General features: G+C 40.1%; 1 protein-coding gene across 3 annotated transcripts in view; it reads right to left on the bottom strand.

Annotated features, from left to right (window-relative positions):
• The window catches only part of LOC113164301 (dipeptidyl aminopeptidase-like protein 6), a 163,892-nt gene that overhangs the window by 33,321 nt on the left and 103,300 nt on the right, over positions 1 to 27,271 (bottom strand). For all 3 annotated transcript variants that reach the window (XM_026363540.1, XM_026363542.1, XM_026363541.1), the window contains 2 exons: positions 14,652 to 14,766; positions 5,133 to 5,231 (listed from right to left, as the gene is read on the bottom strand). In XM_026363540.1, the coding sequence (XP_026219325.1) occupies positions 5,133 to 5,231; positions 14,652 to 14,766 (214 nt within the window). The remainder of the gene's footprint in view (positions 1 to 5,132; positions 5,232 to 14,651; positions 14,767 to 27,271) is intronic.

A 27,271-nucleotide genomic window follows, 5' to 3' on the forward strand; every position in this document is an offset into this window, starting at 1 on the left:
CTCGTGTAGTAGGTATTAAAGGGATGTAGACAGTGCAAATGGATATTGAGATGCGATGGACGTGTCTGTCTTCACAACAGTGGTAGTACCTGGAAGAGTACTGCTGCATAAATCTCACAAAAACCCAGTGCAGAACTGTTAAACCACAAGTTTATATCTAAATAAAGTATTTAGCACTAGTTATATATGCACACTACCCCTTGTATGTGCGCTGATGTTCGTGTGCCAACACATGTTTATTTTGTGTGTGTGTGTGTGTGTGAGAGAGAGTGGGTGGTGTACTTTGTTCCGACTTAACACCACCTCTGTCTTTTCTCCCTGTGCTGTCTGTTTCTGCAGGCAGAACAGACAGCACAATTGATGCTTTTCAAGATTTGCTCGCTATTCTTACGTGGAACAGAGCGGCAGTGGGATCAACCTAGCAGTCTGTAAGGTACTGCTAAAGGCATGAAAAAGAATGCTGCTGCTATAATAGTAAGGTAGTGAGAGGAAATAGCTTTTAGTTAAGTGAAAAAAGAAAGAATGTGGGTAAATAATGAAGTTAAAAAAAACATTAGTTCGGTGCAGAGGTGTTTAAAAAACACATACTGAATACTCATAATGACAGTTTTTGCCTAACGAACACCCTTTAATTGATCGTTAAAAGTATGTGATAAGTAGGAGCCTGGTCCAGATTTGTGTAACAAATTGTCAATTAACAGCAGTCGCTGAAGGTGGGGGCTGATTTCAACCACCATCTGTAGTGACAGGAGGGAAATCCATAAATGATACATCAGCATTTTTTAGAATCTATTCATGCAAAAAGGAAATAGTAGCCAATGATGTTAAAATGAATGCAGTGATACAAAATGCAAACACTCGACTAAAGTACAACTACATAAGAATTGTATTGTCTGGATGGGGCTAGTGAAAAGGGAAATCTTAGGGTGGCGCACCAAATCGTTCATCTTTACCATTGTTTATTTGACTCATGATTTATTTGTTTACTGGTGATTGTGTTATTTATTTATTAAGTTTTGCATTTATGTCTTGATTGATTTTGGTCTACAGGACCTTTGAAGATAATATTTAGAAATGTATGACTGTTGACAATATATGCTACCATTTCACCCCATTACTCCATTTGCTATAGTACTACAATAGTATTACTATAAAATCACAATATATACCTGACTTTTTCAGCATCTAGATTTGAGGGGTACAAACTTTTAAAAAATAACAATATAAAAAAAAAACTGAATGTTCACAGGTCTCACTAAAGAATAAGTAAACAATATAAAAATGGCATTTAATGGCAACCTTTGTTACTGTACTTCAAGGCTGCAGTCCAGTGCTCCCACAATTCAAAGCTTACAGTAATGATGGGACTAAGCTCTTTTAGGCTTTTTGTATTTAGTTTTAAGTTAAGCCAAAATGAGTCCTTGAATTTCTGATTAAAAGCCTTTCTGAGAACACGACTGAAATAGCTCTATTTATTATATATTATTTTTAAATTAAAATGTATTATATCCTCAAAGAGATGGCACCTAACTTTTCAGATGTAATCTTGACATTAACAGCAAGGTGCTAAGAAACTGATGAATCTGTCACAAAACAGCTGGACGATATGCTTCAGTTTTTTTTTTTTTTTTTTTATTTAAATATCCGCACACTGTGACATTTTGTATCTGTCAAAAGCCTCACTACTGCTTTCTAGAGGTTGACAGAAGCAGCACAAAAATTTTAATTTGTGGACAAAGGTCCTTTCAGATTAAGCATCAGTCATGCTTGCAATGAGACTGAACCACCTCATTTGCACCTGCTGCTTCACATAATTCTACCATTTTACAAGTTGATTGTCTGTGACATCAAATGAACACTTGATACCTACAGTGAGTATATGGGCTAATTGGATATGTCTCATTGGTAAGAAAAATACCTATGGCTGAACTTCATTAACTAATGACATTCACATCACTGTTGTGCCATGGGAGCACAGCTATGAAAAGGCAATAAGGCAGTGAAACAACTGGCTAATCTGTTCCAAAGTGATTGTTTTACATAAACATTACAGATGAGAGGTCGTGTGACATTCAGGAACTAGGTAATGTTCCTATATGCATGCACACCAAACATGGCTATGCCTCATACTTGTCTAAATCACAGTCACAAGTCACTCTCAAAGTCATGCCGATAACACTTTTAGTTAGTCCCAATGGGCTGACTGCTTTACAAATGGCTCCCCTTTCACCATATTTAACAAACATCAGCGAGACAAGAGGTATCTGAGAACAGCAAACAAGGGGAATGTGGCCATTAAAATGGCGAGCAGCTACTTGGCAAGCCTGCATTGTGTCCCACAGGGGCTTGGCTTTACCTTGGCGATGTGAGAAAGATGCTGATACTGTGTCTGTTTGATTCAAACAGACACAGTATCAAAAAATAAATAAAGAAATAAAGAAAATACACATAACTGGGGGATGTGAGATATCAACTCCGTCTGCTAACCGCACAGTTATTTAACCATAGAGACCTTTATTGATAGCTTCAGAACATGATCAGAATACTGATGCTGCATTCAGGGTAAAGTTGCTATAGTAAAATAATTGAAATGTATATAAAAAAAACTACTGTTAGTTCTTGTAGTACTAGTACTACAAACAAACAGATGATCAGATAATATTATTCCGGACTAAGATTAACAGATAAAGGGCAGGTAAATACAGTATATATTTATGTTAATAGTTTTGGACATGACATGAGGTAATGTAATGATCATTAAGGAGTACTGAGGGAATATTCAGTCTGTCTCCAGAGAATTGATTGATAGGTGGTGACAGCCGTGAGTAGGTAAAAAAGAAAACCAGACTTAAGTAGCTGCAAAAAAAAAAAATAAAAGGAAAGGAAAAGAAAAGAAAATCAATTTCAGGTCCCAACCAGAGAAGCCATTATTGCAACTTCTATAAGACAGCCTTGAAAGCACGCAGGTTGGTTGAGCACCTGGTTTAGTAAAAATGACACGCTAATGAAGACAAAATAATGAGCTGATGGATCTCTTTCCCTCTTTCTCCCTTTTTTCTGCTGCTCCCTGTCTGCTGTATCTAATGATACACTAAAAATACCTCAAGATCAAGGATGGTACTGTCAACAGCACAAAAAGGAGGTGATGAAAGAGCAGACTGCTTTCTAATGACACATCTTGTTTCATGGCAGCAGCTGCTGTATGTATGGATAATTACAAAGCGCCTTTCTCTGCAGTATAGTGCAGCACCTCTCTTATCTCGATGCGTGTTGAATTAACACTCTCGGGTTAAAGGCGTGTTTTATAAGGGAAAACATTTTTCACCACGGAAACTCATCTTATGCAACCCAACCTCTGTTTCTGTCAGACATGTGCTTCTGATGAACACTGGGGAACAGATGTTCGCTTCCAGATGTGTACAGTATAACCCCAGTTTGTGATGTTCAGCAAGGCTCGCTCGAGCGTGAGCGATTTGTTTGTTTTCCCGGGTCACAGCGAGTTACAGCTGCAATTCAGCCACATGAGAGATGTCTCATCCTTAAGCACATATGGGGACCTGTAGCTAAAACAAACACTGAAATCAGGCCAACCATTATTTTCTTCTCTCTTTCCCTGAGATTCTGCAGATCAGGACGCATGGCAGCTTCCTGTCACTAATATAATGCATATGAGTTTTCAACTTTCTAATTATAACCAACCACAGAGGGGAAGGCGTTTGCAATTTCGGGATTAAAGATGAGATTTAGCAGCTGCACTGTTTCTAGGAGCCATCTTAGATCCTGTGATTGGAGGAGACAGCTTCGTCGTGCACGAGAGAAGACAAAATCCACCTCATTAATCCTTCAGCTGTACAGTTTGCTCACAACTCAGAACTGTGATCATTCTCTTCACTGTCAAACTGAGATATTTGAGACTGCATCAAGTCGCTGTTTTAAAGTACCTTGATACAAAATAAAGCATATTATTTTCTCTCACTGGCTCCCTGAGGTGCTGTCACTGTTTGTACTGTCACAGTCTTGCTATTTTAAAAAAAACAACAACATTTGAAATTGGTGGTAATGAATTGTAATAATAGTGGCATCCGCACACTGTCATTGATCAAGGATAAATATAAGGGTTGTGGTTATAGGTAATTGGGTAGCTATTGAAGCATATGGAATAAATAGTTTGGGGGAATGTCACACAGCATGGGCACGCGTAAAAGAAAACAATGACAGAACAAACAGTGATTCTTTTAGTAAATATTAAATTTCCTGGTTGAATTGTGGTGTGATGAAAATTTACACTGCCTTTCATTACAGAGCCCAAATCAGCAATACACTTGGCCGACCAAACAGTCACCACCTTGACTTTACTAAGCAAATACTGTAGGTAAGACCCTTCTACTGGATAATGACTGCAGTGATTAATACGTTTCAGCTGGTAACACAGTGAGATAAGCTGACTACCCGAATGTAATGAATGACCAGGTTGCTGCATCAATGGATTTTTTTCTTCCCTGATGGCACGGGCATATTCCAAGATGACAATGTCAAGATTCATATGCCTCAAATTGTAACACACATCATTTCCACACATGGATTTGCCACCAGAGTCCAGAGGTCTACCCCACTGACAGACTTTGGGATGTGCTGGGCTTTATGTAGCGCTCTAATCCCATCATCAATTAATCTCATTGGTTAAAAGAACTCTACAATGCAAATTTCTCAGCATATTATAAGCAATTTTTTTGAATTTGCCTTTATGCTTTCACTGCCTTTGTTGTAGAGTTGTGGTCAATCATCGCGACAACTGGTTAGCCTCTGAAACTGGAGTTATTTATACAGCTCGAAGACAAGTCATTTATCAAAGCCAAGAAATCCTTATGAAGTCGTTAGGACAGCTGCCTAGTCGCACATCAGATAGAAAACAACATGGTAGATGGATGTCACATCAAAGCCATATAGTATTTCTTTCCTTTCCCATAAGCAGCATGCCAGCACCTGACTAAAATATCTCTGCAGCTCTTCTGATGTGTGAATAAGAACACTTTAAAGCAATCGCACCTTATTGAAGCGGCTTTGGCAGCGCACACAAATCTAGTACTAACTCAATAAACTGTGCAGGCCTTGTGTTTTAAAGGATTACTTACTGCTTATCCATTTGGCGTTGGGGTCATGCACCTTAAAGTCTTTTCTAAAGAGGTCTCCAACAGTCACCTTGCCCTTGAGAGCCAGACGGTCATCCTCACCTGGAAAGGAACACAGAGAAATGAGAGAAGTTAGGATGGTTAGGAAGTTGTGAATCGTTAGCATACATGGGCGTCCACAGTGAAACGGATGTAGTTTGTGATGCAGTTTGTCATGTCCACCTACATCATCACCATGTGGCTCACATAGTGGTGGCAGGCGAGCCGTCGACCATTCACAGACGGGTAAAGGTGGGAAGTGTCTTGGTGCAGGGCATACTGGTTGTATGTGGAGCTCATAAACAAGGTGACAGGGTTTCTGAAGGGAGTCTGAAGACATACAGCGCATGATATGGTGTGTGAAACCTCTCTGGGGACACAGTATGGACAGAGCTGAAAATAAAGGCTACAAATGAGCAGTTTGTGCAGTTACATGACCACCTGTTGTTAATGAAAATGGCAAACCTCCATCCTCTGGCATCAGGAACGCCATCGTACGGCCATATCTCGGTGCAACACACGCCAGAGATGTTCTCCTTTGTCACTAGAGCTGTCAGCTCATCCATCTTATTATCCAGTGACCCCACATTTCCCATAATCAGAGAGGGGAGATGTGGCTTAAATCTTCTCACCTTCTCCCTGCACACAGCTCATTTCCATTTTATATTTCCTCCCAGTTCCTTTCTTCCTCCCCTGCATCCCCTCGCTGTCCTCCTCCTTATCTCATTGGGGGTGGTTAAGATCCGAGACAAAGTTAGATCCTTTGTGTCGGCTGATTCAGAGTTTGAATAAAAGAGCCAGCTGCACGGGGATGCTGGGCACCGTTTACACAAAGAGGAAAAAAAAACCCATTGTTCCAACAGTAAAAACTGAAACAGCATGATTTTAGAGGGTAGACCTTAATTCAGACTAGTTACCTGGTGTAATGGACGCGCCTGCTGCCACATCTTACCAACATGTTGGTAACCTTCACCTTAGTTCATATTGTTTCAATTGTGTTTACTTTATTGACTTTAAACACCACATTCGTTGTTTATGTGTTCGCAAATCATTATGGTTGACATTAGTACATTAGTTTCTAGCACACCTCATACACTGATCAGCCAAAACATTAATACCACCTATTGGTTTTAATGCAAAACCAAGCACTAGCTGAAAACCAGTCCTGGAGCTGGCCTCATTGAGAAGGAGTGGTAGTGAATTAAAGTTTGCAGAGTGTGGGGTTGTATAAGTTTTATCCTAAACTGACAGAACCTCTCACTCTACAGGTAAAAACATATCCACAGGGACTTTAGGTAGCTACAGCAAGTCTTTCTATCCTGTTTGTGTAGCAGCACAGTTTCAGGCTTGATGAATATTTACTCTAGAAATGTCATATTCAACCACCTGTCTGCGGTTCATCTGGCAGGACACTGAAATATCACTAGAAATCTCATGTTTAGCAGACAGACACAGTAGCTAAAAATACAACTACAGGGATTACATCATGCTTTTCATGTTCTGATGTTATAAATATACTTTTGTGAATTTGGGCACCTTCGTTCCTGTAGTCAGAGGACCAGAGGTCAAGGTAAATGTGTATTTGTAAGCTGGCTAGTAGTGAAACACCTAGTTTTCAGTATGGGCAATTTAAAACTTTGCCTTAAGTAACTTTTCGGGTAGTTGGGAGCCGAAATAAATCCCGTGTATATAGATTTAAGAAAAAGTATAAATGAACCACCAGTAAAACAAGGCGCTGTAAAGAAGGGCAATAAAGAAAAAAACTGAGGGACTATATAATGTTTTTAGATTCTACTTTGATGTTCAAGTGCATCTTAACAACTGTTTCCTGCAGGCTGCAAGTGTTCACCTTTCAAGGAATACAAAGTGTAGCTAAGAGAGAGAAGGAGAGAGAGAGAGAGAGAGAGAGGAAGAGAGAGGGAGAAATAACACAGAGTGAAATAACAAAGCCGAGCATCATCTTAACGCCCTCAGGCCTTTGATTAAGACTAGTGTGCTTTCTGATCATCAGACCAGACGTGCATATTTACAGCAGATGCCTCCTGCAATTCATTTCAGCTTAATTTCATCCATCAGTGCTCATCATATCATCTCTTGCTTAATAATATGACTCATTTCACCTCCGTACGCGAGGTGGGAGGATAAAAAGTAAAAGGAAATATATTACAAGCTTGGTAGTTTCCGGTCAGAGTGATCTCACTCTGAACTCATGTTTCGGTTTAACAGGGACTTATTTGATGTTTTGAGGGTTTCAGTCTCCTGCCCAGGGAGTCTTTGACAAGACACAGCGTTTGATGGATGCATCGGTTGCTATGGGGATCAGAGCAGTGATAGGACAGGACTGTGTTTCCAATGTGTGACATTTAATCCTTCAGCTAAGTCTATGAGCATGGAGCAACAACAATAGTCTGCAGTTTAACACATATTTCTTTCTTTCTTTTTTCTTTTACTTCTCCAGTTTGACTTTGGTTGCCATTAAAGCCATACAATAACTATTGCTACAATAATTGTAATAATGAAAATATTCATTTATCTCCATCTTCAAATGTTGAAAAACATGTAAATCAGCTCATAGAACATACTCAATATTTGGTTAATGTTCTATTACATTTTCACTATCATGTTAACCAGATTTGGCAAAGCTCAACAAACAATTACAAGCAAAAAATGGAAGAAAAGGAGGGCGACTCAACACAAGGTACAACAAAAGGAATAATGGAAGACAGAAAATTGAAACTGCTGTTGAATGGGACCATTTTAATGCCAAAAATAAACAGAAATATTTTTTTCTAACTTTCTGATTTATAGGGTTTAAAAGCCCGAGCATCAGCAGGTAGACCATTATGTGACTCTAAAACTGTCTATTGAAATTCAGAATAATGAAAATGCTTTTAGGGGAGTTTGAAGATCCATAATGCAGAATGACCCAGTGCGCCTGTTCACCGGTGGAGGAATCTCTGGAACTGAACAATCAAAAGACCAGACTGATGTTTTACACATTTTAGCTGGCTGTGAACTACAATTGCATGCACTTTACATTGGAACGGATCATTTAAAAACCATCATTCTCCGTTTTTACTGTAGGGTTCTCAGACTGGTGAAAGCCTTTGCTACTTTTAAGGAATGCGGTGGTTTTGCTTGATGCGAGTACGGCCAGTTTGTGGCATCGCTGCACGGTGCTGTGGCTGGTTTCGGATAGAAGTGGTTTCAATTTGTCAACAGTATATTCACAGTGAGTAATGTAAGAAAGTAAAACTTGGATGACAAACAACAAGCAAACATGGACTTTGTGAAGTATATAATGTGAATTTGAGAGCTTCATGCATTGCAGAAAGATGTTCGGTAACCAAGTCTAAACTGTAAAGTGTTGAAACAACTTGTGCTTCATCATGTCCATTTTCACGCTGTCATAGCAACAGCACAATAAATAGCTTCATTATTTCATTGTGATGGATCGCTTACAGTATCTCAGAACTGGTTCATCTGAATATCATTGTAACATTAGTCGGGGAATAAACAGATTTAAAGACGGCTCAGAAGGAAAAAAAAAAAAGCTGTGGTATGGTCTGAAGAATCTGCGAGGATGCACTTCTGTAGTTAATGGGCTAAAAATGTAACATCATCATTATGTTCCTGCAACAATTTGACAAGATTTACAGACCATTTTATGTAGAGGCAGTCAAGGAAGAATCATTACCCAACATGTCATATCATATTGCCATTTGCAAACCACTCCGCTCTGAGGCAGATTAGGCAACAACGGCTGATCAAAGTGGGGGTCAACATCAATAAAAATAACTAAGCTGTGGGAGAAAAAGGAAAGGAAGGGGTTCTCTAAGTAGCACCGAAAAAAACAAAAACAAACAGAGCTTCAAATTCGTCCTCAGCAAAGCCCGACTGTGACCACATCCCATAATTTTAATCTGACACATGCTTTGATCCCGGTGTCACAGCTGTCGGAGAAATCATATTTAAAGAGTAGATGGATGGGACGGAGGGAGGTTCAGACACAGGTTAGCAACATGAAATGACACTAAACATCTTCCACTTGTCATGTTACCACCGTCACATTTACACAATACTGCAAAAAATATATAATAAAAAAAAAACACACAGTCTTTGGATCAGTGTGAGATCTCAGTAAGAGCCTGAGATCACGCATCAGCATAAATAACAGCAAAGAGCGATATATTCACACTTCAATAACAGCCAAGTGTCTCGAGAGATTCTAAAATATTAATAACAATTCATAGAGAAGGAGCTCTGTGATGATTCTGAAGACTGCATTTCAACATTCAGAGCATTTAACTCAAATACACGCGAACAGTGAGTCAGGCTGGAATTAAGGACTCTTTCTGAACTGATCAAATAATAATGTGGCCTACGAAATGTCAGAAAAGTGAAACGTGTCTGGCACAAGCTCTGAGAGCACATTTCAACACGTTCAGAGCGTCTGTATTGTCTGACTCACACTAAACTTTAAAGGGAAGTTCTACAAATACATGTAAAAACTGCACAAATGTATAGATCTTCCCCTTTTAAGTTTGTCACATTCCTCAAGATAAAAAAGTAACACCAGAGATGACAGAATTAAACTTATGTTGAAGTTAACTAAATTTGAAAATGACAGAAAATGAGGTAAAAATATCCAACATACCTCCTGTAAAAACTAAAATATTTAACCCCACATTTTTGCATCTATCTCCTGTTAAACAGTTTCAGATCAAACAACAAGGTGATGCAATAACAACTGGACCTGTGGAGAACAGAATCATGATTCCAATATCTGACACGGGCTAGAAATGAGAGAGTGGTGAAGCGAGAACCGCTGCGAACCCAGAAGAACATTAAGTCTGGTCTGAATTTTGAGGAAAGCATGAATTATGCTCTCTACCAGACGATCCTGAAGGAGAATATCAGGGCATTAGTCTGTGAGCAGCAAAGCTGTGATCCCAAGAATTAGAGTGTGTCGACTTCTGAATGGCTCAAAATGAATAAAAATCGAAGTTTGGCAGCGGCGTGGTCGAAGTTTGGAAATGAGTTAGCTGTGAAGTTCAAGGAGCGATTACATTTTCACATTGACTGGGACGCACAATTATTATTTCAAACTTGTTTTTTTGTGTTTGTTCAGGTTTCCCTTGATGTATGTTCGATTTTGTTTAAATATTTGGATATGAAATATACACAAAAAGAAGAGAAAAATCACAAATTGAATATTTTTTTCACAGCACTGTTCCATCTCGAGTGTGTCATAGTGGATACAGTGTGGTACCTTGCTTCGTTGTCTAAGCCTCGTCTCCCCCTTTCAGACAATGCTAATGTCAGATCAGTGGCGTCTAAGAAAATGTGCACAAGCTACAAAAGCATCCCCAAAAAGTACAAATACAAAAGTTAAATCTGAGCTCACCGGTATAGCTTTAAATTGCAGGAACCCAACGTTGACTTGCATCACTCTCCTAACTTGTGCATAAGCCGTGTGTGGCATATTGTGCCTAACAGATGGACAGCCACCGACTGATGCACGCCTTCTCCACGATTTCATCACGGGGGACAAAAACACCTTTGAAGGCATCTGCTCGGTGCATCGCTTGAGTATTGAGTTTGATTATCGTGGCCACCAGACTATAGCTGCAGGGAAACATAATAGTGCACATAAGCTGCAGCCTCCGATCAGATGGTAATGTTTAGAAGGGATACATTTATAATTAGTCTTGATTGCCATATTTATGGAGGAAAAACAGACAATGGAAAGATGAAGAAGAAATACATGTATTACATACATGTATGTATATTTCAAAATACATGTGAAAAATGTACATTTTTCTACACAGGACAATCTCCTCGGGGCAAATCCACTGTAGTTACAAATGTCTACGTGAGTCTTTATCTCCCTTTCACAGAGTGCTGTGATCACAGGAAGGAACTTTGAATTAGTTGGAAAAAGCCCCAGCGGGGTCAGATCACACGAGCAGTTTGTATTCTAATGTGGCGCGACCTCTTTTCAATACAATACAATGACAAAGAGAGCTTCGATTGAACATTGATCCTGGCAATGTGACGGATAATTGGAGGTTCTCAAGGTGACTGAATTAAATACAGTACTGTAACTCTGCAGTGCTGAGAAAAACAAAAAAAGAACACAATCCAAAACTTTATTGTTTCATTTCCTTCTCATTATTCTCATTGTGTTATTTTAGGACTACTGCAGGAAGCTGTTTTCAGCAAAATGAAAAAGCAAAATGCTTGAAACAAATTGGTGAACATACGTAATGGAGCTATTGGTCATTAAGGTTCCAATATTTCCCTCAGGATGCGTAAAACAAACAAAAAAAGAGAAATAAAAAGCAAGGAAATATTAAGACCTCTGCAAAAACAAAAATGCCAATGTTGCTCCGTGTCTGCAGCGTCTGTGGAAACAGGAAACTATTTGCTAAAACGCCTGCCATGTCAATTTGGTGTTTGCGGCCTTTAATGTTCATTTCACTCCGTGATCTCAGTCACCGCTTGCGTTCAGCTGCTCCAGCATGTGATCCGCTTGTCAATCAGACTGACATCCCAAAAGTCTGAGGAATACCCAGATGGCCACAGTGAACATCTGACCCAGTTCGGATGCGGAGAGATGGAGCAACCTCTTAGTAATATGGAGCTATCAGTTACAGCAGATGCAGGATGTCAGGGGAGGGAAAAGGAGACTGAAACGGTGCGTGCGCGTCTGAGCGCGCCTGCATGTGTGTGAGAACAAAGTGGTTGTCAGCAGCAGTTAGAAAGTGGCTGGCCTGTTTGGCAGAGGAACATCCATCAACAAACCCTCCTAACTGAGTGGAAACAACGTGCCATCTCATAACTCCTCACATGGGCTTGCAGTGCAACACTTTGCTGCTCAGAGTGTGACGCCTTTGTTCCCAAAATGTTTCTCTCCCCCAAGAGAAACGGCAGCGAAATGTGTTGTTGTGAATGATTGCTGGATTTTGCATTTACATAGGAAAATCCTTTCTAAAGCACTTAAACAGTTACACAACATTAATGATGCACTCCTGAGTCCATTTGCACTGTGAAAAAGTCCATGTCGCTTTTGTCCACTTAAGCCATTAAAATCGTATTTTTTTAAACCACTGCCTGTTCAAACATCGTTTAAATGTGCCTTTGTTATTTCTGCTTCCAAGACAAATATTCTCAAAATACTGTTTTTACATACGAGTCACAGAAATATCACATTCATTAAAAGCTTTTTTTTGCAATGAAGACTCATCACACATCTCATCTGCGTTGATCGGCTATATGGCCAAATGGCTTATTTACAGCAGCTACAGTAGACGTCTGGATCCTACAGTATTTTTCTGTTTTGTAAAAAGCGTTACATGGGATGTTGTGATCTCAGTACTAGAGAATCAAGGCCTTGATATCACACTCGTTTTATTCACAATCGTACACAGAGGAATTCGTCTTAAGAGGCAGACGCGACGATTTCTCTACAGACATAAAGAAAAGAACGCTCACATTTGTGTGGAGATCATCAGCAGTAGAGTGCAAAATATAATCTACTTTTCAGTGGTTATTTGCCATTTCCTGGTAAATAAAAACCACAGCATACGTTTTGACAGGAAAAAAAACTAATACTGCTACTTCCAAAGGGAAGGAGAATGAATTATGTTTTCACTTATTGAATTCACAGCTAAGATGTGGATTGATGTCACACTATGACACGGTGTGACCATCTGAACTGAAAAGAGGGCAGATCCTTCAGACAGTTTGGCTCACACTGTACGACCACGTGGTAGACATGATGAATGAAAGACAGTGTCTGAAAGAGAAGTTCAAACTCAGGACTTTCTCGCAGTGTGAACACTCCTGTACCACCACTACCTCACTTTTGGTACAAAACAAACACACAAAATATAATGTGAACTTGTGACCTTTAGATAGGCTTTTTCGGTAAGAAAGTGAAATTCAAAATTCTTCATAAGAACGCATATTCAAAAATGTTTAACTATTTCGCTTTATTGGAACAAAGGAGCCTATAACACAGTCTATGAAAGACAGCTATAATATGGAGACAATGTGGAATACCAAAGGGAAAACTACAATATTTTACAGGTTTCATGAAATTAAATTCCAGGAAATTTGAAACATATTTCTGTGTTAAACATCCAATGACACCATTAGAGTATTATAGATGTCTTTCCTTATTTGACTGTAGCTAATCCACTGCCCACTCTGAATATGAAAACCACAACAAGGAGTGAAATACAAACAAACCGCTGTGCATTCATGGAGCTGCAGCATGCTGAAGCTCATCTCAGTTGCTCAGGACATCTAATGAATCCACACCGTCTTTATGAACTGGACACGGCATATTTTAATATTCCACAATACTCTGACAGGTAAAAGCTGGAGGTCTCCGAATTGTTTCAAGGACCCGGCTTGTGTCAGGACTTGGAGCGGAACAGAAGTTCTGCTTGAGCACACGGAGTCTACGCAGGGAGGGGACAGAATAGGGTGAGGTACGAGCTGGAGACACCGCCTGCCGGCGCCTCCACTTTTCGCCTCACTCCCACTGGCCCGCCTTGTTCGGATGCGGCGCATTAAACAGCTCGAGTTCACCGGATTGCATAACAAACACCCTGAGACAGGAACAGGTCACAGCCAGGAGGTGACAAGGCGTTTTAGGCCTTGCTGCTCTGACACCTGCTGCTCTGTTGGGGTCTACGCCGGTGATATTTTTGCTCCGACACCTGTCTAGGTATCAGGGGATTATGTAGAAAAATACAACAATAAATGTCTTTTATAATCATTGACCCTGCTTTGCCACCACACCCCTGACATCCTAGGAACCATTACCTGCAATTGTCTGCAACAAACGATGATAAACTAGGGCACCGTGATTACCGTCATTGTACTGAATTACAGTGCACACTCACTGACAGTTGTATTGACTGATATGGCTCTAGCAGCACATAAAACCACATCGAGGACCTTTATGAGCCTCAGTATAAACAGATGGCCTACTTTAAACTTCCGTGTAAATCTGCAAACAGAAAACCTGAAGGTGACTCTGACAGGAAGCCCAGATGCCTTAAATTAACCAAAGCAAATGTAGGAGTCCAAAATGTGTGTGTGTGTGTGTGTGTGTAAGGAAAGGGACTAAGTGAAGGAGACAGATGGGGACTGCGTTCAAGAAGAAAGCAGCGTTGTGCAAGCTGACTTCAGTGAGGTTTACTGACCTTCACTAAATGTGGCCGTTACAGCAAGAGTGCCCATGTGGTGGTTAACGTAACAGTGGGTGACAAATATTGCATGTAAGAGTGGTCCGTGCACAAGATCACATACACTGACACACACACACACACACACACAGTTTTCTTTGCATTTGCTTGTGATGAGATTGACTGCGAAACCTAATGAGCATGTCTATGCATAGTAATAGCTGCGTAAACAGTGATGTGTGGTGTTGTGGCCCCTCCCTCTCTGACTTGCACCATGTACCTGGTGTCAACAAGATGACGGAGGTGACGATCAGCGAGCAGATGACCAGAATGACAAGAAGGGCGATCGCTATTCCCTTCCAGTTCCTCTGCGGAGGGTTACTGCCCACCAGCTCCTACAGGGACAGACGGAGAGGAGGAGAAAAGACATGGTCAGAAATAGTAAAAAGACTATCGTGAGAACAAATCAGTGTATACTTGAGAGAGAGGGAAAAAAAAGAAAAACTGATAATAACAACATAGGAAAGAAGCAAACGGGAGATCCGAAAAATATTAACAAGAGAAAAAAAAAAATTAAAAGAGAAATATTCAGCGGTAGCATTAAAGACAAACTCATGAAAAGAAAAGATGGTGTGCCAGTCAAGGACAAACGTGAGTCGCAGTTTCTTGGTTCTCAAGGAGACACGGCAGCAGCAACAGCAGCAGGAGCAGCAGCAGCAGCAGCAGGAGTAGGGGAAGAATTCTTAATAAGCTGAGCATCAGCGGCCATCACCCACAAGCAAATGTGACAGATAAAAATGGAGCCCATGACAAGCTGATGAATTGCATGCTTGACAACGGTGTAAAGAGAAGCTGGGAGTTAGTAAAAAGAGTAAGAGTTATGATCAACCTTTTTTTTTTTTTTGAGAAAGACAAATCCAGAAACAAATGAACTTACTTAGTTACATTTTAATATTGTGCAACACAAAACCCAATTTTAAAGAATGAATATGGTTCAATGCAAAGTATCACTATTACTTCTCATTTTATATCACAAGATGACGCATGAGAAAAAAATAGCAGGAAAACATATTTAACCTTTCTGTTCATGCCTAAATTAATCAAAAGTTGTTCCAGGGAAATAATACTGTGCAGCAGGTGGCTAGGTTCAGCAAAAAATAAATAAGTAACTGAGCATAAGTTTCCCCAGTATAATAACAATACATCACAAGTTAACAGCAATGTTTGATGTTGGATTTCACAGGAGAGGTAGACGTCCTTGGCCTCCGCACCCTTCTATTGGCCTATGTGAAGTTAAATAATTGTAGCCTGTTTTGCTTTTTTGTTTATATTCTAATATACTGTGCATAACTTACTGTAAATAGTAAATAGTAATACATTTTAAGAAAGAAATGCAAGATTAAAAAATGCATTACTGAAATAATTAGGAAGGAAGAAAGGAAGGAAGAATACAATGAAAGCCCTGTAGGAAACAAAATCCAAAACCACCTGAGCTAGTTAGCTAAAAGGGGCTAAAAGATTTAAAGCTATAAGATAAGATCGCTGGCATAGATATTGAATCCTCTCTGCTCCAACAGCATCCTTTCTCCCCGCTCTGGTACGCTCTGCCCAGTGCATCAGTTAGTCATCACTAAGAAAATATGTTAAATAAGAGAGTCAAAACGTATTCAAGTATCAAGCAGAAATAACTGTGATGGGTGAGCCTAGCCCTTTTACATGCTAAATGAATCATTTAAATCAAAAGACAAATAGACAACCACTGCAGAAATGCTAAAATTAAGGTTAGTGTATATGTAATCATGAAGGTGGCGTAGTTATGGAGCTTTGGCAAATAAAGAACCCAAATAAAATAGTCCCTGATGTGTGACAAAGCGGCCCTGATTGGTCCGGCTAGGACACAGATAAAACAGCACCAAACCCCCAACCAAGAGGGACTTGCAGAAAGGTTCCTAAGCCCAAACTGTTAGTGGAGGATTAATAAATTCTTAATTAGTTTAAAGAGGATAAAAAGAGTGAAGAAGAACATGTGCTTCGGGGACCTGTGGCTGAGATGCTAATGAATACACGCTAAGGCTTTAATGAATCTGAATGGTTGAGCTATGAAGCAAACCTTTTAGCGACCTTGTTCCCACCTTAATTGAAAAGAGCCCAAGACATCATTATCCTGCAGATAAGAGCATCGGGACTGTTTACCAGACTGTCTGTAACATATATTTCTATATTCATTAAAACAGGATCCAGTTAGTTAGCTGTATGACTTTAATGCAGAGGTGATGGCCAGGAGGTTCAAAACCTCAGGTAGAGACATTGCAAGAAGGCTTAGGAAGCATTGATATGCTTTAAATAAGTCACACATGTATTTTTCCAATCCTACAAACTATATATCGATATCCGCAAGCCTCTGCTGCTTCAGATAAATAGAGGCAACAACCAAAAGGTGCAATGCACGGCTGCTGGAACTGGGAACAAAAACAAAACTTTCCATAGTTATATTACCAAATTCATTGAAATGTGTCTTTGAAACCCAAAATGGGCTAATTTCAGCAAGAATTATGTCAAGTTTCTACACGATCCTCCGCAGGATATGGCACACATTTAAAGTCACTAAAGAGATATAAAGATATTTTCCAACAGCTGCTCAGCTTATCAAAGAAGAACCTTGTTGTCCAGTCAAGCATTTAGAAGTGATAACCAGTAAGTCACCCTGCATTCGCAGAAACTTAACAGGAGCTTTACTTTTAGAGCCCTGGGAAAACTCCAGGGTTGAGTGCCTATTCTATAGCCCTAACAATAAGAATAACATATAACACCTTTACATAAGAAATAAAAGAGACCAAATGTTCACATAGCGTGGTGCTGATGATGCTCTTTTAATAAGTTTAAGATCTAATTCATTCAAATTTGTGGAACACCCACAAGACCTGAGAGTCGAGTAGGGCAAAATCAACAGATGTATAAACATTTACATACTGAACGACATAGAGACAACATATTATTACATTTCACTGTTGTTCGGCAAGATAAAATAGACCAGTCATGAAGAGTTTAGTTGTGTGCTGGGCTTATGTGTACGGATATAGACAGAGTTGGAAACCAGATTATGTTATTTACAAAGAAAATGAGGATTTGTTGTCAACTTACTGAAATAGCAAGTTGCTAATATGTTGATACTGAACAAATGTTACCAGACAATGCGTTTCTTTTCTGCCAAACTATCCAACTGTGCAACATCAAATTTTTGTGACTCCAGCATTGTTCCAGTTTTAAATGGTAATTTTTTCAGCAGTCACATTAGTCTGGTTTGTTTAGGAAAAAAATACTTAAAATACTACATTGTAACTGCAGAAACAACCTGTTGATAAAAAAAAAAAAGCCACCATCTTCCTTTAATCCTAACCACAGTGCTTTTGTTGGCTAAACCTAACCACAAATGGGACTCGGGTCTCACATGTGACAGCTATGTGCTTTGTATACCTGCCTCTCATTGACAAAGAGACATCTGTAAAACTGACAGGTCATCCTGAACTACAAAGAGGGTCAATTCATTCAAATATTGCCTTTTGTTTAATATGAAATATGAATCCATGAAGGGTTTTTTTTGATATATTTAAGAAATGTTGAGCCAAGAAAATTATAATAATTGTATTTTTGTTAAATCATAATGATGTAAAGTGTGCATGTGCCAATTATCTCAAATAATCCTACCAACGCTTTTATTAGACAGTGACATGAATGCTGATAGCTGTGGTTGATACAGTATGTGACTGAGCAGGATTTACAGTGTGGGAAATGTAAATGAAACTGGAGGAAAAACTGCTCTGTGGAGAGCGACTGCTTATATGTGATAATGGAATGTACAGAGACGCGGAGGCGGCAGAGTGCTCAATCAGAGTAATGCACAATAAAAGAGAAGACAAAGATCCTCACGCAATGCAAGGCGATGACTGTTCATTATGCGTTCTATGCAGATGTCTCCGCTTTATAGAGTGGGCACAGGAATGATTTCATCACAGCATTTTGTTCTTACACTGTGAGATGGCGCACTATATAGCAGCCTAAAGCCAAGCTGATCCCTAAAGCAGAATGGGCTTCAACATGACTCACGTTGTGCAGCAAAAGCGATTTGGTAAGGGTAAAGGGCTCATCTAAACACCCATGCAATTTAGTTCCATTATCTGTTATACAAGAATCAACACACCTGCTCAGCAGAGCATTAAATCAGGCAGTGTATCTCCAACAACTCATTTCCTGCTCAAAAAAATGTATCTTTAAATTTCACTCCACCTTTCTGACAGTGAGGGGTAGACAACATTATCATGCATTTGTGACCTTTCTACTTCGCAGACAGACAGCAGAGACAGTGCAGATTCTGTTATCGGCCTCACCGCTATCTGGTAGACACAAAGACACAGACACCGTTTTTATGTTCTGTCCAATAACAGACCAAGAACCAAGAACTTGTGTCACTTCTTTCCTGCGTTCAGGCCTTGAGGGTGTAATCATTTAATCATTCTGGAAGAAGGTGCAGACACAGGCTGAAAACCTTTCCTAACCTTCCTGATCATGCCCTTGCGACCTGTAATTATAATAATGATTGGACTAATTAGCTACACCTTCTGAGCTAAAGTAATGACATGGTAATTACAAAGTACTATGGCAGAAGAGAGGTGAGGTATAACGTGATCAATGAGGAGGAGGAGGAACGTAGCAGTAAATAAATAACATACTGGAAGGGTGCAGGACAATTCACTGAGAGAAAAGCTTGAAGCGTGACCAAAACATGACAGAAAGAAAAAAAAAAAGTGTGGGACACCGCAGATGGATCCAGGTCGAAACCTGAATAAAAACAAGACACCAGTGCTCTTAGTTCTCAGTGCGTGTCATGTTTAAATGTGCAGAGCGTGCACAGACATCATCACTGTCGACTCAGCCCTGAGAGTGTAAGACGGGGCACTGTGCCAGTGCGTCTGAAGGTACTCACTTAGCAAATGTAAAGTCACAAAGAGCTTCAACCCCTATTTTTAATGCACACACACTGTAAAATACTGTACGCTTATTTATTATGCACTATAGTACAGTGGTTACACAGTTCTGTGCCAACGATTAAGTCAAAGCACAGAGTTTATAATTTTATGGACCGTCGATAAAAAGACATCAAGCTGTTTTCTTGCTTGATGTTGGTAATTATAGATATTTTCTGTACTCTCATGCCTAATTATACAACCCATACATTTTAATAGTGTTATTAAAAAAAATCACATTGTCATTAGTATCTTAATACTAACAGCAGACCACAGCAAAGGAGAGCACTTGGAATGTGATGACTCAGACTGCATTTCACTTTTTGTTATGACCTGAATTCATCCTTTTTATCCAGCGAGACCCAAATGAGCAGCCAGAGAAGTTCAGAGTTGCTCGCTGACACTTTGACAGACACAAGCTGCAAACTAAACGGATCAAACCTTGTAACCTCGAGTTACGTACCGACTGTTTCAACAACAGATGCAAATCATAAAATATGTGCAATTAGAGTGATGTCTCTCTGCACGACCGGGTCCGATGGTGTCTGATGCAGCGAGCGGCAACAGGAGTTGATATCAGCAACCGCTGGGACACATTTGTCATGAAGCATTCAGTCGACACTTTCATCCTTGAGGACTTGACAAATGAGAATGTGGCTTGAGGCTCGGTGATGTAGGCCGACAAACATTAGAAATTAAAGAGACATGTAAGTTATTTAAGACTGCAACATCAACATTTATGTATCGTTCTCGTGATAGTAGTTTTAATTACTGCTCGCCTTCACCAACTTCTCCATACAAAGATGGAGTTGAGGTGTCATTTCAGACTATTCTGACAGTGCCGCAATGTGATTCTAATCCTCAAATAGAGGGATTTGGAATCTCTGCTTCTTTCATCCTCCTCAAATGGACTTCATTTCGGCAAGAATATGAGCAGATTAATCTCAAATCCAAATCCTCCTGTATTGTTTAAGTGGTTTTAAGTACAGATGGATTTTCTCTTGCACCTTTCTCGCTCAGACTTTTTAATCTTTGAATAAAAGATTCGGAAAGAATCAAGCAGCTCCTCCAGCTCTGCGCGTTGCAGGTCGAAGAACAGCAGCGCTACGTGATTGCATCCAGCCTCGTCCGAACAATGGCGAACGATGACATGAAGACGCGGTGCAGCGACAGGGATGCACCTAAACAATCTGTCCCGTTTTTTTTACTCACAACATGAGAACTAATTTCCAACTGGCCAGTGTGTGTGTGTGTGTGCATGTTGTTCTAGACCTTCTTCCGCCTGGTTTGTTTGATTTGCGAGTGAATCTCTTCCAGTCCATTAGAGAGATGCTGGGAGGGTGCCACCAACAGCTGACCCCTCTCTGCAGAGTTTGCACTAAATCACATCTCTGTAGCAGAGCACTGAATACCCACTTTCCAATAGATGAGTCGGTGTGTGTGGCACAGACCTGCCACAACAAGGTGGGAACATTTTCTTGTGATGCTCAGTACACATATTACACACTGTGACGCAATTTGCATGTAATGAAAATAATTCCTGAACTGAAATCTAATTCACCACAACAACAAAACCCTGGAGCTTCGTGTCATAAATGATAATACGTAATTCTGGATGCAGCCACAGACAAAACGGCCATTTATATGCAAGTGCACATTATGTCAATGCAATTGATCACATATATTCTGTATTACTCTTCATTGTCTCTATGGAAACTGAGTATGAGTGATCCGCGTTTTTATCTGAAAGCATCCTCCAGAGCTATAGCTCTTCTGCTTGGTGAACATGCTTTATGACAATGGTTGAAGAAGTGAGCCGTCACGCACGTGAGGGTAAAGTATTTCCTGCTTTATGTATAATGCATAAATGAAAACGTTTTTGTTTTTTCTTTTCTCCCCTATTTTACCACTTTCAACAAGAACAATACAGAATACAGCAATAGTTGCTTCTCATTTCATCACCTTTCCTGTGTCAGTGTGTATCTACACATCTGTCAAGGAAGGTACCCAGAAAATGTTGCCTTGGCTCCGGGGGAATCAAAGATTTGCCTTCATCTATAAACTTCACGAGTGCCAAAAAGTACATGCCAAACATAAAAGACTGCTAAGTGAAGGAAATATCAGCTTAGACTATCCTGCAGTTAGAAACGGAGGACTTGCATGGTCATCCCTCTGACTGTTTCTGCTGCTTTTAATGACAGGCGTCTATTCAAAGGCAAAAAGCACCAGGAATCGTTCCAGCTGAGCATTAGCCAAGGATGTGAAGCCATACCTTTGTGTGCAAATGTGTGATGTGCTGACTCCACTCCCAAGTCCCAGAGCTTGGACTTAATTAGGATCTGCATGGGCTGTCAGTGACAAACTGTAAAATCAGCAGTGTAGCTGAAGTCAATAACACTGCCGTCACAGTTTTTCAGTCTCTTTCAGGACTAAGTGTTAAATTCTGTGGAACATGTGAGAAATTCAACTGTAGGCCTCACAGTCAAATCACCTTATTCTTTTTTTTTTTTCCTGTTTCGTTGGGCTCTGGTCACAAGTTGCGTATTCATTACTTTTTCTTGACTCGAGAATTTGCACATTATTTAGCGTTCTGTATGCATTTAGAAAGTAGTTCATCTGTCAACTTCAGCTAAGTTGTACAAACTGTGTGCTATCGCTACTTCATCAGTCGAGCAGGTGCTTAAGCAACTAAAAAAAGCCAAATGATTTGCTGGAAGGGTCTGTACCTCATTCATTAAACATGTTTCTGCACATGAATCACTGAATCATTTATAGAATGTAACAATCAAAAACAATGCAATCCAAAAATTCACCCAACCCCCTTCGTGCCGGAGGTTTTGCAGCCATCTAAAAACAGATGTCATGCTCCTTATGTCATTGCTTTTGAGAGGTGAGGGCCAAAGTTGAGAAGACCACAAAAAGTTGCATGTCAGTGATATGACATTCCTGGTGAAAGAAGTCTCAGGGTTTAGAAGCTGCGTGACAATTCCACCTTAAATCATTGTCATCCCAGACTGACATCGCAGTCCCAACATGTATTACTTAAAAAACAAATAACACAATCTGGTGTGTTCCTGCCCAATACACCGCAGTTTTTTAAGCCTAGTCTGTGCTGCACAGTCTCACTTGACATTGTCAAATAGCCTGTAAAGTGTTTCATATGGAAACTTTCCAGCTGCTAACTAAATAGAAAGTCATCTGAGGCACAGTGGAGAAGGAGAGCTGGGAAGAATACAGAAAACCAGAGTGAGGGAAGCAAGAGAGAAAGGCTGGTGGGAAGATTTCACTGCAGAACACTGCACGTCCCCTTGGCCCACGCCCAGGGCAATTGGTATTCACTGCGGCCAGACGGCAGAACCAGTATGCGGTGCATTTCTTAGGAACATTAAGAATTGAAAAGTATCTTTCCTATTGTTCTTACCTATCAGCCCTCATTCGATAACATACACTTGTCGTGGCACGCCGGAAAAATAAATTGCAATGATGGAAACAATATGCACCGGCAGACGCACTTGCTTCCTGGAAATGAAATGCTCCACAACCCACTGCTTCCAGGCGCAGGGGTCTAATAAAAAGAGGCTGCTGCTCCTGTTGATGTTTACCCAGACTAATGTATTCTGGCCTGCTGTTTTTATCGCTTTCTCTGTCAAAATTTGAACACTGATGTAGAAAGAATAGCCTTCCAGCCTCTTATCATAGGCATAATGTTTGGCTGAAGTGCTCTCGTGATGAAAACGTCTGGCAGTTAAGAGCAGTCTATTTCGCACAAAAAAAAAAAAAAAAAAAACTTTTTTAAAATTACCTGCTCTCACTACAACGCTGTCTGCTTGGGGGTCAGCTATTTCACTTGCAACAGTTACTGTTGCTCTGCATGAGACAGAAAAAGAAGATTACTTTCATGCATTATGAATACTACAGCATCCCAGTGACCGGTGCCCAGAGGATGCTCAAACACTCCCAGCGAGTTCTTCGTACGGCACCAGCGGACTCTGAAAACTTCATTTGCAATTTTTCAAAACCTGTGATGAATTCTCCGGCTACTGTGTACACAAGGCATTTTCCATTCATCCATTTACTTTGTTTGTCTGGCCTCTTGTTGTGTTTCTATGGCAACCCTGTCAAAGGATTAAAAATAATTCACTGCTTACCCTCTATGTGGCCACCTGTTGTTACTGCCACAACCCAATTGTTTACGCTATTCAGCTGAAAATGGGAGGACGTGCTTTGCATGTACGAGTGGCCAGTAAATGATTTAAAAGGTCTTTAAGCACTATATTTATTCGGCTTTTGTGTTCAGCGTTAACTTTACCATATAGGTGGATATTACACGAACCCTTATTCAATACAGGTCTGAGTGCAGGCCGAAGCATGTGTGCACTGCATGCGTGACTCAAATGACACTCACCTGTGATTACAGCCTTCTGCACTCAACCCAGCATGAATGCACATAAAAGGATAAAGTGCTTTTTCCATAGCCAGCATGTCTTTTTGCCATTGCCCTTTGCACTGTTCTCCTTGCCCCTCTGTATTTCCTTTACAATCCCGATATTTCTGCACCAAGGCAGATTTCTGTGCACTTCAATTTAGTGCTTGCCAGGTATTTGTTAAAAGGGTTCCCAGTTTATAGATCATTACAACTGGTTAACAGGAAATATAAACTAATACGTACTGCAGGGCTAACTGCTCAAGAATTCAACAGAAAAAGTAAAAAAAAAAAAAAAGTACAACATATTAAGAAAGAGAATTCCCACTACTCGTGATAAACCACAGACTTTACTTTACTTTACTGAAACTACTATTTCCCCTAAAGAAAAGCTCCTATGGAATCTGGTGTGGTATCAGAATAATAAGTGACCAAGGCAACGAACATGAACACATGCTGCTGTTGGATACTTTAAAGGGTATTTCTTTCTTTCTTTTTCTTCTTCTTGTGTTATCAGCACTGCCAATTAAATTCCTTTGGATTAGGGTTCAGTCAGAAATATCTCACATTTTGATAAAAAAAAAAAAAAAAAAATTTGCATAACTCAAAACTAGCTGCATGACACAATCACAGGATTGAATAAACATGTTGTGGTTACTGGGGCGAACCACATATTTTATTAACCACTTCACTCAGTTCTAGCTGCGATGACAAATAGATTGTGTTTCCTGTGACTGCTTCACAATTGAAGCCACCCTGTGCTTCATCAGTCAGTGCTGTAGATGTGTAGCAGCAGCAGCAAAAAGAAATGTTTACTTAGTAAATACCAGTAACTTAATAAAGCTCTGTAGAAGAGTGAAAAGTACCTACTGACGCTAATATTAATTTGAATGGTGGACACTGAGAAATCAAAAATAAATCTACAACTGGGGTTAGAAAACAACAAGGTGGAAATAGTGAACTGTGTTGAAAAGCATTGACAAAAGTAAGACCTTCTTGGTTCCTCGGTGACTGTAGAGGTTTTCTAGATGCTAGTACCCTCAATACACATGGTGTTTAAATTACACAGTTCATAAAGTTTTCAGCGCATGAACTTGACCAACTGAGGGGAATGAGAGCATGAATACACTCACCGCTACCACAAGGCAAAAACGTATGCATTATTAGCTTTTAAACGACAGCACCATAATGTTTTTCAGCAACATGTAGTAGAAATTACTTCTCATGATTTTTTTGCCTGATAATTTTTGGTTTAATCTTTACAGAACAATACCCACATAATAGACCTCTGTTTCACAGTGTGAACCAGAAGTACATCTCCATTGTGAGCAAGAAACACATCCCCTATAGAGTGCTCTTAGATTTGTACTTTGGTGTTTGACAGAGAACAGAGGCTGTAGTCAGTTTGGATTCACAGTTTGGAAGTTTTCACAGCAGAAAAAAAGGATTGCACAGACACTTCTCAAACCACTCCTTACAGCAAAATCCAATCCCTCCATCTATTTATATTCTCTCTACATTCCAGTCCAGTAGCAAAGATACACCTAAATACTGCCTGGATCCGTCCACCATCCTGTGAGCTCAGGGTGGTGCATGAGGGAGCAGGGAGGATAGTGTTTGATAGTGTATTACTGTGTCAAAATAAATAGTAAATATATGAAATTAAATCCGGTGGTATAAAAAAGCTGACTTTGGTCTTTAGTTAATATTTTAGAGGTAGTAGCTGTCTATCTACTTTGCTCTAGCAACCAGTTCAGTTACCGTTTACATGCATGTCTGGTCCAGACTCATGATAAATCAGTTCATCCAATAGTGCAAGTTGACATCTGGACCAGATATCATTTTCCAGATTTGACATTTGACATAATTCCCTCATTGTGTTCCTGAGATGCTATGTTCACAAGGATTGGACAGACCTCTGGCAACATCTGTTGCCACCGCAGAGTCATAGGAAAAAAAAAATGTAAATGTAATTTTGCAATATTTGCTTGTATATTGTGGTGGAGTGAAAAAATACTATGTTGGCTTCAAATTACAGCACAATAGGTCTTTGGACCTTATTCTATAAGAATTGTGTCTGTTGTGCTGTTAGTGTTGACTGTAGTGTAGAGATTTTGGGGTACTGACAATCAGGGGGCCATTTGCTTTACTTGTTGCATTCTCCAGTCCATCATACCACTGATGCCAATTACAAGCTGTCATAAAAATCGCACAGTCTCAGCAGCTCAACCACTCCCATCAATACAGCTTAACGCTCCTTTACAGAAGCTCTTCACATAGTTTTTCCAGATACATAGCTTGACATTTCAATTCGAGCCGTGCACTTCAGATGCCAAGCGGACAATTACTGGCAAGGAGAATGTGCTGAAATAAGGATAATACTCGAACAACCACCAATAAACCAGCTGTTGACCCTGAACGAATCTTCAGGTGCATCAAAATAGTCACTGTGATGGAGGAGATGAAGGCTTGCTTTGCTTTGATTGACATGCTTAGTGGGCCACAGCGAATGAGCCCTAATGTTGAGGTGTGAAGACCGCCAGTGAAGCAATATAACTGACCACATGCAGATGCTGAAAGTCTGCGCTTGGTCCTAGAGAGCCGCAGCCCTGCTTGTTTTCCAACTATCTGTGCTCATCCCACTGTTGATTACCTGGATCAGGTGTGTTTCACCAATCAGATACGGTATGTGTAGAGGTTCAGAGTGTCCTGCAGAGTCGTCAAAAATCATCAGCATTTCTGACTGAAAACCATTGAGAATGGTTGCACGGCGCATGGTGTCCATGGCACCACACCACAAATGAAGCACAGTTTGTGAATAGCATGAAGCCCTATGTAAGGCATAAAATGGGTATCACATACCAGCATGAAAACATCATCCTAAAGGTCCAGTACTGTGTAGAGAACATCACTTTTTGGTGCTGCTTTGCTGGGTGTTTGCCATCAACAAGGACGAGATGAAAAGTGCCAAGTTTATCGTGTACGGACGCCAGCTGAAGCTCAGTAGAAGCTCAGTGATACAGCAGGACAATGATCACTGAGGAGAATCTGCTACAGAATGACCTAATGAGAAGCAGTTCCCATGAGATATCTTAAGTGAAATGGCTGATCTGAACACCTCTAAAAGGGAAAATGGTCCAGAATTCCTCATCGACGTTGTGCAGGTCTTATCCGAGCCCTTGTTTGAGGTTAGTGTCACAAAAGGAGGGTTTGACCGATTATTACATCATGCTGGCACTGCTTAGGTAGCATTTTGTAGATTTAAGCACACTGTGTTCATCTGTACTACTAAGTGATTGCAGATGAAAACCCCACACCACATTTTCTATCTAACCGACGTGCTTCCTTTATTTTGTTACTGTACACAGAGACATTTTAAGTGGTACAAATAAACCCCCGCCACTAAAGTGGTTTATCGTGTACTGCAGGATTTTAAAACCGTAATATCATGAGGAA

This window comes from Anabas testudineus, chromosome 2 (genome assembly GCF_900324465.2).
Source record: "Anabas testudineus chromosome 2, fAnaTes1.2, whole genome shotgun sequence".
Taxonomy (NCBI): Eukaryota; Metazoa; Chordata; class Actinopteri; order Anabantiformes; family Anabantidae; genus Anabas; species Anabas testudineus.